The sequence below is a fragment of the Anguilla anguilla genome, chromosome 1 (assembly GCF_013347855.1).
Source record: "Anguilla anguilla isolate fAngAng1 chromosome 1, fAngAng1.pri, whole genome shotgun sequence".
Lineage (NCBI taxonomy): Eukaryota > Metazoa > Chordata > Actinopteri > Anguilliformes > Anguillidae > Anguilla > Anguilla anguilla.
In genome coordinates, this window is record NC_049201.1 from 55,645,611 (window position 1) to 55,657,522 (window position 11,912).

At 44.8% G+C, this 11,912-nt stretch overlaps 1 protein-coding gene across 1 annotated transcript; it reads left to right on the forward strand.

Moving 5' to 3' along the window:
* The first annotated feature begins 379 nt into the window (after positions 1-379).
* On the forward strand, positions 380-8,627 carry LOC118222647. Its single transcript, XM_035408392.1, has 2 exons — positions 380-7,578; positions 8,593-8,627. The coding sequence occupies exon 1, from the start codon at positions 1,169-1,171 to the stop codon at positions 7,109-7,111; it is 5,943 nt and encodes a 1,980-aa protein (XP_035264283.1). The 5' UTR covers positions 380-1,168; the 3' UTR covers positions 7,112-7,578; positions 8,593-8,627.
* The last annotated feature ends 3,285 nt before the right edge of the window (positions 8,628-11,912 follow it).

Below are 11,912 nucleotides of genomic sequence, written 5' to 3' on the forward strand. Positions count from 1 at the left end.
GTAATATTCACTCCTGCAATAGGTTAGTGTGTAGCGGTAATAGAAAGTAGAAAGTGATATGTTGATGTGTTTTAGTATGAGGTTTAATTGCAACATGATCGTCAGTGAGATTGTGGCGCGAATACACTGTGTATCTGAACGGGGTCGCCGTCCATTTTGGAAAATATTCGGTGATGATGGCTAAATATTCCATTTCGGAATGTAAGCTAAAATAATCGGGTATGGATTGTGAAATATTTAGAGCATTAAGCGCCGTTTTGCGAAAGGAACCGGGAGACGGGAAACAGAATGGCCGCGAAAGTGTACCAAGCGTGTGTAGCTTGATAGCCACAGTAGCCGACCAAGTTATTTTACGATATGCTCAGCTGACCTGCTGTGAGTAAGTTCAGACATGAATAAATTATACCGGGTACGGCGACGTTCCAAAGCCGATGCATCCTGTGTTTATTGAAGGAAGATTCGCGACTTTATTAGTACATCCTGCCTGAGCGAAAGCGAATCTGAAACAATAATTCCCAGCACTAACTCGGAAAGGGAACGTGGGAATATCAGTAGCTGAGCTAATACTCGGCAACTTAATGCATTAAAATGCACGGAACTGTATTACCCAGTTTCGTGGGGAAATGAGGTTCGTTCAATATTGCTAGTGGAGTGCAAATAATTGTTTGTCCACTAGGGGGGAGTATTCAGTAAAAGGTAGAGCTATAGAGATTAAGAAGCCTAAAAATCTTTGTTAATTAGTTTTAGTGACTGTGTGAGATTGCTGGTCTTTTTGGAATTGTGAAATGTGATACTGATATGTGGAATTGATACTCTGTAAAGAAATATGTTTATTTTGGTAATTGAAACAGGCACAAGGTAACTGAACCGTAAAGGGTAAAGTGTTTTCTTTATTTTTGCGACACTGTGATAGTTAAATCAGAGATTCTCTTCTGTTAATACTATCTGGAAATGGTGTGGTAATCCGGTGCAGCAAACTCATATATGTCCATTCTCCTTCTGTTTTCAGAATTAATAAAAAACTTTAAATGTGATACAGTGGCGGGTTTATTTCACGTCAGACCTGTAACATATTTTGGTGCCGAAACCCGGGAAACCAGTCATTAACTTCAGCAAGAAGGTTAATAAGAGGACCAAGATAATTCGTCTATTGCCCTTTCTCAGAAAAATGGAGCTGGAGGAGCTGCAGGAACAGGCCAGTGCTGCATTGGGGAAGCTTCAGAGAGAAGAGCTGGTCCAGGTCGGCTTGTGGGCGAAATGCAAGGGACTGGATGCAGTGGAAGTAGAGAAGCAAAGCAGACGGGGCCTTGTTAAGCTAATTGAGGCTACCATTGATGAAGTGGCAGACAACGAGGAATATGAGGTGGCTTGCCAGTTTATGAGAGACTTACTCAGCACCATAGAGGGTCTCATAGGCAGTGGAGAAGAGCATGAAGAGGTGCTGGAGATGAGAAAACGATATCTCACCTTAGAGTTGGAGCAGCAGAAAGCCAGAGAGCAGATGGAGCAAGAGATAAAGTCACTCAGTGAGAGGCTGGCTAACAAGAGAGCTGCCCCAGGGGGCGCCACACTCGCCCCAGAGGTGACAATAAAGAAAGAGTTTAAAATCTGGGGTCAGATTGGAGAAGGTGGCCAGAAGGAGAAGTTGAGCTACACCAGCCTGCTCCACCAGATCAACGGGGGCCTAAGGAAACGCTACACAGACTCTGAAGTCATCGAAGCAGTAATTAGAGCCATTATCCCTGGCCTACCATTGCGGAGCATGCTGGAGTCTAAGAGTGACCTCACAATCTCCAAGTTGAAGACTGTGTTGAAAGGTCATTTTAAAGTGGAAAGCCCCTCTGAGTTATATCATCAGCTCATCAACCTCCTACAAGAGCCCAAAGAAACAGCCCAAAGTTTCCTCTTCAGAGCTATTGAACTCAAAGCCCGTATCCTTGCCTCCGCAGATGATGACGTGGAAGAGCAGTATGGTGCTGATCTGATCCAGAAGAAATTCCTGAGGTCGGTGTACACAGGACTGCAAAGTGAATCACTGAAACTGGATATGAGGAAAGTGCTGGAGAACAAAACAATAACTGATGAAGAGCTGATTGAACAACTGAACATGTCCTCACGGTTGGAGGAGGAAAGGAAACTGAAGTTCAAGAAAGCTGCCCACATGAGAGCGATGATCGCAACTGAGCTGCCAACGGATATGACGGTCCATTCCCGTCCTGTCAAGCTTGGGGAAGATGGGCAACAGTCAGACTCCCCGCAGCGGAGCAGTGCGGCGGTGAAAGGAAAAGTTGTGGCAGAAAGACGAGGTGAGGGTTCGACGAACGATGCAGTGCAAGAGTTGAGAGCCGAAATGGCAGAAATTCGAGAGCTTCTAAAAGACTGTATAGGACAACATGGCACAACTCAGCCGGGACGGTTAGTGAGGAGAAGGCAGACCAGAGCCTGTGAGGCATGCATGAAACAGGGACAGATGGACTCATGTGAGCACTGCTTCAAGTGTGGAGCAACAGGGCACTTTTCATGGGGCTGTCGTCAGCCCAGGCCGAGTCAGGGAAAACTAAAGGAGACTGCTGAAGAGGGGAGAGCAGCAGTCCAAAACACATCATCCCCCAGGAGAACACAAAAAGCAGACTACAGGGTGAACAAAGAACAAGTCCAGATATCCAAGATAGGCTATCTTAATCCTAAGAGTCATGCTAAATTAGTAGATGTAGTTGGAAAGAGATGCATGGTGCACTGTCTGTTTGACAACACCCCAGTACTGGCCTTGTGGGACACAGGTGCTCAATCCTGTATGATGAATGAACACTGGAGACAGAAATTCCTCCCTCACACTCAAGTCAGACCCCTCAGTGAGCTGTTGGGATCAGCAAATCTTAGTGGGTTAGCAGCAAACAAAACTCAGATACCGTTTAGTGGTTGGGTGGAGATAGAAGTCAGGTTGGGCCAAACAGAGAATTCCCATAAAGTTATGCAGGTACCTGTCCTCGTGAGTCCTGATCCAAATGTGGCTGAAGAGCCCATTATTGGGTTCAATGTGATTGAGGGCGAGCTGGAAGACGGCGTAACTCCAGAACTAATCACCACCCTAGAGGCAGCTTTCTCCCTGGAGCCAAAAGATGCTGGGACATTAGCAGAAATACTTGAGGCAGAAGTACTTGGAGCACCTGGAGACAATTATGGCCATCCCCCAGTGAAAGTGGGAAATGTGAGTATTAAAATACCACCTGGAGAACTCACCTTTGTGAGTGGCCGTGCCCATGCTGGAATTTTAGAAGAGGATAAGGTGATGCTCTTTGTCCCAAATGGAGGACCGGAGTGGCCCGAGGGATTAAGCAGTGGAGAGATGCTGGTCACTCTACACAAGGGAAAATCAACACGAACCAGGATTCCCGTGATAAACACTACTAAACATACAGTGACATTAGATAGAAGAATGCAGATGGGCCACCTAGAGCCTGTGGGCGGCTTATACCCGGCCTCCCGCAACACCCTTGGGGCCAGTGATGATCGAGAAAAAGACGGGGAAAGGCTTCCACTGGCCATCAATAGTGTCACGGAAGAAACAGTGGACGACAAGCCCCCGGAAGAAAAATGGGATCCCCCAGTACAGTTGGACCACCTGCTTGAGGAGCAACAGGTAAGAGTGCGGCAGCTGCTAAGGGAAGAATGTAAGGCATTTTCACGCAATGAGCATGACATTGGGTGTATGCCCTCTTTGAAGATGCATATTACTCTCCATGACACGACTCCCGTGAAAAGAACATACATGTCTGTCCCTAAACCCCTTCATCAAGAAGTGAAGCAGTACCTGAGAGACCTGTTGGAAAAGGGGTGGATCCAAACGTCCAGATCGCCTTACTCCTCACCTGTGGTTGTAGTAAAAAAGAAAGATGGGGGGCTACGACTGTGTTGTGATTATCGAGAGTTAAATAAGAAGTCTGTCCCAGATAGGCACCCAATCCCAAGAATTCAGGACTTAATTGATAGCCTATGTGGGAGCTCCTGGTATTCAGTGTTAGACCAGGGGAAGGCTTATCACCAGGGTTTCATGGACGAGGAGAGCCGCCCCTTAACGGCATTCATCACACCCTGGGGCCTTTTTGAGTGGACTCGAATACCGTTTGGGTTAAGTTCTTCCCCTGCAGAATTTCAGAGAGCCATGGAGGAATGCCTGGAGGGGCTGAGAGACGATGTCTGTCTACCCTATTTAGATGACAACCTGGTCCATAGTCCCTCCTTTGATGAACACTTGAACCACATTCGCCTGGTATTGCAAAGCTATCAGAAGTACGGCATCAAACTCACCGCCAAGAAATGTGAAATGTTCAAAAGGAGTGTTCGGTTTCTAGGCAGGATAGTGTCAGAGCAGGGCTACACCATGGATCCAGCAGACATTGAGCCAGTGCTGGCTTTGAAAGAGCGGAGACCCACCAACGTGGGAGAGCTGAGGAGATTACTGGGCTTCCTGTCATACTACAGACCATACATACAGAACTTCTCACGCCGTGCCAAAGCGCTGTATGGTCTGTTGTGTCAACCAAGTGAGGTGAGTCTGAAGACACAAGAAGTAGCTCCAAAGGGGCCCCCGCGTGAAAAGAAGGGTACAACAAGGAAACGCCACAACCAGCTGCCCAGTAGTACCCGCATATGCTGGACAGAAGAACATCAGCAGGTGTTGGAGGAATTAGTTGACTGTTTGACCAATCCTCCAGTGTTAGGGTACCCTGATTTCACCCAACCATTCATACTGCACTGTGACGCTTCCCAGGAAGGTTTAGGAGCGGTCTTGTACCAGCGACAGAGTGGTAACATGGTGGTGATCGGCTACGGGTCAAGAACATTAAGTCCAGCGGAGAAGAATTATCACCTGCATTCAGGGAAATTGGAATTTCTGGCACTGAAGTGGGCGGTATGTGAGCGTTTCAAAGATTACCTATACCACGCTCCGTCATTTACCGTCTATACGGATAACAATCCATTGACTTATGTTTTAACCACAGCTAAACTGAATGCGACAGGTCACCGCTGGGTGGCCGAACTGGCAGATTACAATTTCAATATCAAATACCGCCCTGGCCGGGTAAACAGTGACGCCGATGGCCTTTCCCGAATGCCTCTGCAAAGTGAGAAATGGGATGAGGAATACACCGAGCAGACGCAAATGGATGTGGTGAGTGCTGCTCTGAAGGGAGTGCTTGTACAGACGGAGACCCTCACCACCTGGATCAGCCCGGTAGCTCTGGAAACCCTTGACGGTGACCTAGCTGGCCCAACATTATCCCAAATCCAACCAAAACAAGTAAAGACTGCTCAGGAAAAAGATGGAGTTATTAGTCGGGCAATGTGGTACCTAAAAAGGGGTAGACCACCCACGAATGCTGAGAGGAGACGAGAACACGGAGATGTAGTGGTGCTGTTGAGAGAGTGGAAGAAGCTGTACCTCGATATTGATGGCATCCTCTACCGTCAGACTGCCAAAAGGCGTCAGCTGGTCCTACCGCAAGAGTTCCACCCTTTTGTCTATAAGGAGCTGCATGAGGAGATGGGGCACCTGGGAGCTGAGAGAACCTTGTCATTGGTAAGAGAGAGGTTCTTCTGGCCCCGGATGCAGAGTGATGTTGAACATTATGTAACTGAGGTCTGTGAGTGCCTTAAGCGCAGGCAGCCATGTAAAAGAACCAGGGCCCCGCTAACAACAATCAAGACAACTTATCCTTTCGAGTTAGTGTCAATTGACTTCTTGCATCTTGAACCATCTAAGCAGGGCTATGAATACATTTTAGTGATAATGGATCATTACACCAGGTTCGCCCAGGCTTACGCCACAAAGAATAAATCCTCTAGGACAGTGGCTGAGAAATTGTTTGAGGACTTTGTGCTAAAGTTTGGATTCCCTACTCGGTTCCACCATGACCAGGGTCGGGAATTCAATAACAAGCTAATGGCAAGATTGCATGAACTGTGTGGCATACAAAACTCCAAGACAACACCGTATCACCCCCAGGGAAATGGGCAGGTGGAACGGTTCAATAGGACATTGCTGTCAATGTTACGGTGCCTACCAGAGGAACAGAAAGCAGATTGGAGGAAAACTCTACCCAAAGTAGTGCATGCCTATAATTGCACAAAGCATGACACAACCGGGTACTCTCCTTTCTATCTCCTTTTTGGGCGCTCCCCAAGACTCCCAATCGACTTAATGTTCAACCTGAATCCAGACAACACGGAGAACACCTATGATGAGTATGTACAGAGATGGAGAAATCAAATGGCGGAGGCTTACCAGATTGCGTCACAAGCAGTGGAAAAGCACGCTGAAAGGGGGAGAAGCCACTACGACAAGAAGGTGTATGGTACAGACTTGCAGCCAGGGGGCAGAGTTCTCATCAGAAATCTCAGTGAACGTGGTGGCCCCGGAAAATTAAGATCTCATTGGGAGGACAAGATCCATGTTGTGGTGGGCAAGAAAAATGAAGACAGTCCTGTCTTTGAGATTCGACCTGAGGATGGAAAAGGAAATAATCGAATAGTTCACCGGAATCTGCTGTTGCCCTGCGACTCACTCCCATTGAGTCCAGTTGTTGGTGCCAGGAAAAGGAAGAGACATGCAAGGCGTCCCCAACAATGGCACTACGCTAATCAGGGACCAGAGGATTCTGATGAGGAGTATGAAGGGGTTCTCATTCCGATGACCTTATCAGGGAAGAAAAATAGTTCTACAGCAGAGAGTCAGGAGGACATGGACCTGGGAAGGAGACCAACGGATGGAGCAGGTGGTGAAGTTGTAGGTGAGCCTGAGCAAGCGCAGGATAGTGTGACATCGGCTCAGGAATCAACGGCGTCAGAGACAGAGTCTTCAGGTCAGGAAGAACAGGACAGCTCCACTGATTTGGCGGATAACCAGGATCAGAGAGTATATCCAACAAGAAACAGGAGAGCACCATTAACCTTAGTCTATGATAGGTTGGGACAACCTTCAGTAAGCCAACGAGACCCAGTGGTGAGAAGTCTGAGAACATACTGCCACCAGCGTTCAGCAGGTCATGGATTCTGGAGACCATGGCTATTGTGCAGCTCTGAGGACTTAAATCACAAAGACAGGGATTAAAAATAAAACGGTAACTGTTTCTGGATACCTTGCTACAGAGACTCTAGCGCATGTGAGACTGAACTTTTATGGACTGTTTGGGGACACTTCATCAAAGAGACGCTATTGTATTTGATACTGTGAATTGTTATGGATGGTGCATCGTAGACAGTGTAAGTAATTTTGAAAAGAAAACCTGTTCCTCGGGTCCATGGAGTAATGTGAAAAAAATTGTAAGAACAATTTTTTTTTTTTCTTTTAGTGGGGGAGGGTGTCACACCCTGAACTGAAGACAGTGTACAGCGTCATAATCAGTTTGTTAATGGAGAGGGCATATCCACCTCCCAGCAGTAAGGTGGCGCTACTAACTGCAGGGGTCTGCACTGTGATAGTTAAATCAGAGATTCTCTTCTGTTAATACTATCTGGAAATGGTGTGGTAATCCGGTGCAGCAAACTCATATATGTCCATTCTCCTTCTGTTTTCAGGTAATGTAATATTCACTCCTGCAATAGGTTAGTGTGTAGCGGTAATAGAAAGTAGAAAGTGATATGTTGATGTGTTTTAGTATGAGGTTTAATTGCAACATGATCGTCAGTGAGATTGTGGCGCGAATACACTGTGTATCTGAACGGGGTCGCCGTCCATTTTGGAAAATATTCGGTGATGATGGCTAAATATTCCATTTCGGAATGTAAGCTAAAATAATCGGGTATGGATTGTGAAATATTTAGAGCATTAAGCGCCGTTTTGCGAAAGGAACCGGGAGACGGGAAACAGAATGGCCGCGAAAGTGTACCAAGCGTGTGTAGCTTGATAGCCACAGTAGCCGACCAAGTTATTTTACGATATGCTCAGCTGACCTGCTGTGAGTAAGTTCAGACATGAATAAATTATACCGGGTACGGCGACGTTCCAAAGCCGATGCATCCTGTGTTTATTGAAGGAAGATTCGCGACTTTATTAGTACATCCTGCCTGAGCGAAAGCGAATCTGAAACAATAATTCCCAGCACTAACTCGGAAAGGGAACGTGGGAATATCAGTAGCTGAGCTAATACTCGGCAACTTAATGCATTAAAATGCACGGAACTGTATTACCCAGTTTCGTGGGGAAATGAGGTTCGTTCAATATTGCTAGTGGAGTGCAAATAATTGTTTGTCCACTAGGGGGGAGTATTCAGTAAAAGGTAGAGCTATAGAGATTAAGAAGCCTAAAAATCTTTGTTAATTAGTTTTAGTGACTGTGTGAGATTGCTGGTCTTTTTGGAATTGTGAAATGTGATACTGATATGTGGAATTGATACTCTGTAAAGAAATATGTTTATTTTGGTAATTGAAACAGGCACAAGGTAACTGAACCGTAAAGGGTAAAGTGTTTTCTTTATTTTTGCGACACTGTGATAGTTAAATCAGAGATTCTCTTCTGTTAATACTATCTGGAAATGGTGTGGTAATCCGGTGCAGCAAACTCATATATGTCCATTCTCCTTCTGTTTTCAGAATTAATAAAAAACTTTAAATGTGATACAGTGGCGGGTTTATTTCACGTCAGACCTGTAACAATAGCAGCATACAGTCTTGATGGATGGATTTTGTGTCCCTCCTCCATTGTTGACCCTTCTAGGTCTTCTTCACTTAAATCCCTGCTGAAGACTCTAGGAGCCAATCTGCTGCAAGTCACAGATTTTTGGTTCACTGTCTATGTGTGTGAGTTAATGTTAAGTGCATCTTTGTGTTCCTTCAGAAATTTCTCTGATAGAGTCATTTAGTCGTACTACTAACCATTCACATAAATTACCTATGAATTACTATATGTAAGATTTTTCTGGTTACAAATCATTATTAATGAAGGCATAGACAACTCTGGCCAAGGGCTTAACATTGGATTTGCTTATTAGAATTCGCTGAATACCAAAAGGTAGTCATGTCTATATCTGCAGAGCTTCTCAGCACTGTCATTTCCATACGCCTCTCCCAGCAACCTGGCGCACATCACAGTTGATCCCACGAACCCCAAAACGCGAGGTCTGGCAGCCTGGCACCTGAACACCTCTTCTTTCCCTCTTTATTTTTGACATGCTGTCGCTGCATTGGGAACTGTCTTTCTCTCACAGCCCTCTCTTTCCCTTTTTCTCCCCTCTCTCTTTCTCTCTCCTCCTCCCCTCCCTGGCTCTGCTGTGTGTTTTTTAGAGATAAGACCCTCACTTGCATTGCATCTCATTTCACACATGAGCGCAACAGCAAAACTGGGGGGGGGGGGGGGGGGGTTAAATTAGACAGAGTTGTGGTGGAACTGCTGACTGATGGGAGTTACACCCATTTTGAGAGAGCCTCCCGCCCTCCCTTCTCTACTCCTGTCTGAGAGAGAAGGCTGACACATCCCTTCCAGTGGAAAGCGGACAGGTGTTTCCGGACAATGTTCATCATGAATCCCTGCATCCCACAGCTACCCAAACCCCACCCCCTCCCCCACAAACCCCACCCCATCCTGTACTGTCCAGTTCTTTACCTCCTCGCTTCAACAGGCTACCGTCTGTGAACAACAACAGGACGTGCAGGTCATCTAGCTTGTGCGCTCCCAGAGGAAAGGAAAAGTCAAAATATGATATTTTCCTTATCTCATTTACTTCTCCTAGACAAAATAGGGGTTTTTTCAACATCAATGTGAAATTTTGATTTTCACATCAAGCAAACAATATAAGCTCTTAGAATATTCTTGTTTTATTCATGTCAATGTTTTGTTTTTTATTTGTCTGATAGTTTAAGATAACAGAAAAATCCAAGCAGAAACCCATAAGAAATCTATAAGCACAGCAACAAATCAACAAAAACTCCTGCATTTCTGATCCTGTTCTTCTCAAATTGCCCATGGTTTCCCAGGGGACAAGAAAATCAGAAAAGAGATCTCATCAAGATCAATGTAAAACGAAAATGAGACCATGGCTTTACCACTCAAACAAAACAAAAACCTGGGACCACGCAAAACTTTAAAGATAAAATACTTGCATTGTTTTGTTTCTGTTTCGTAATAAAGCCTATCATGCCGTGTGCATCATATTCTAAACATGGTAATGGTATACTGAACACTTAGACAATGAATAATTGGGTTGTTTGGCTCTTTTATATCTGATTCAATAGTAAATTTCAGAGCAATCATGTTGTATGGATTTGGCGACATCTAATGATATTACAAATATTCAGGGATAACATACTTTGGTTACATTGATGTCATTGCTTGTTCAATATTAAGTCTCTGTAATAATAGTAATAAAATGCATGCACATTTGTTCTTGGAAAAACACAGACTCACATTCAGTAGGAAGCAAAATCTGTTTTAGCTGAAGTAGAGGTAGTGACTCTCCCCCCTCCCTTCTCCCCCACATTGTAATTCTTGGGGGAGGGCCAAGGAGTTCAGTTTTCTTGCCCTTTGTGTCCATTTGCCATTGATACAGTCGCCTAACATGAATCTGTGATAAAATAACAGACAGGGCAAGTTTGTACTGGCAAAAAAAAATGATACATAACACTTGAGCATGTATTATAGGCCAACATATACTGAATAGCAAAAATCCTAGGGCACCAAAACATGGGGAATATGTGCCTGGACCCTAGAGGGTTAATGGATAAACCTGGTGTATCTCAGATCTCACTCCCTTTATGAGTTTCAAAAGTTGATCTCAATGACCTCATACTGATCTCAGACAGAGCTAACAGTGAGCTCTTGTGATGAACTCTCATCCCAGCCACCATGTACTCTGTTCCTGCTACATTGCAAAGCAAGTATGTTCTTGGTTAGTACTTGGATGGTAGGTCTCCTGGAAAAATTAAGTTCCTGTTGGAAGTGGTGTTGGTGGGCCAGTAGGGAGCAATCCCTCTGGTAAAAAAACCAATGCACAAATGCAGGGATGAGCAGACTACAATTATTTGTGGCTACCATATTTCTTCATAGTAGCTCTAGTATTGCTCCAATCCATTCCCAGGAGAAAATTGAGCCTTTAATGAAATTTAACTGAGATAAAAGATCTCCTTTATTTCTTGTTTGTCTCAAACCTTTAATCTCAAAAACGACTCCTTTTGCTCATTGTCTTATGTACCTTCTATGTCAACTCTTATTTCCCTTCGTTAATTTTAGGAGTAACATAACAGACAAACCTGAAACCAAAATGAGGCTGAAATGTGAATCACAATTTTGTCTCGCGAGCCAGAAAAGTGTGCGCTATGAGCAGTAACATTTTCCTCTGGGTTGTTAAATGCTGCATTAGACTACAGATGTGGTACAAACTGCACCTGCAGCAGAGATGCCGCCAAACCAATTGATGGCTGCAGTGCAGATATAGAATTAGCTGATCAGGTGGACCATAGAAGGTGCTGCATAATATCTGTCAGCTGGATAACCACATTGAACTGGCGTATGTGCAGCAATTACGGGTGCGGAGGACTGTTAGTCATCTCAGGCACACCGTGGTTGATTGAGCCATTCTTAATTTCTGGCATACAGAATGCATTTGACACGAACCAGGGTGGCACAGAAATTATAGTGTGTTTCAAACGCTGTCACCTATAAATGTTCCCTCACAGTAAATTAGCATTTTATTCCTGAATTGCTATTCACTACCGTGGACAGAAATTACTTTTCCAACTTTTCAACAATGTCAAAAGAAGTCTATTTTTAGAGCATATTCTTTCAGCCGGCGTAACGCAAAAGGTAAGGGGGCACATTTTTTGTTTGAGCAAAATGCACAAGAGTGCATTTTGGTTTTCCATAGATACTTCAGCATTTCAAATGTAAAAATTACAGGTGAGTCATTGCTACTCACTGC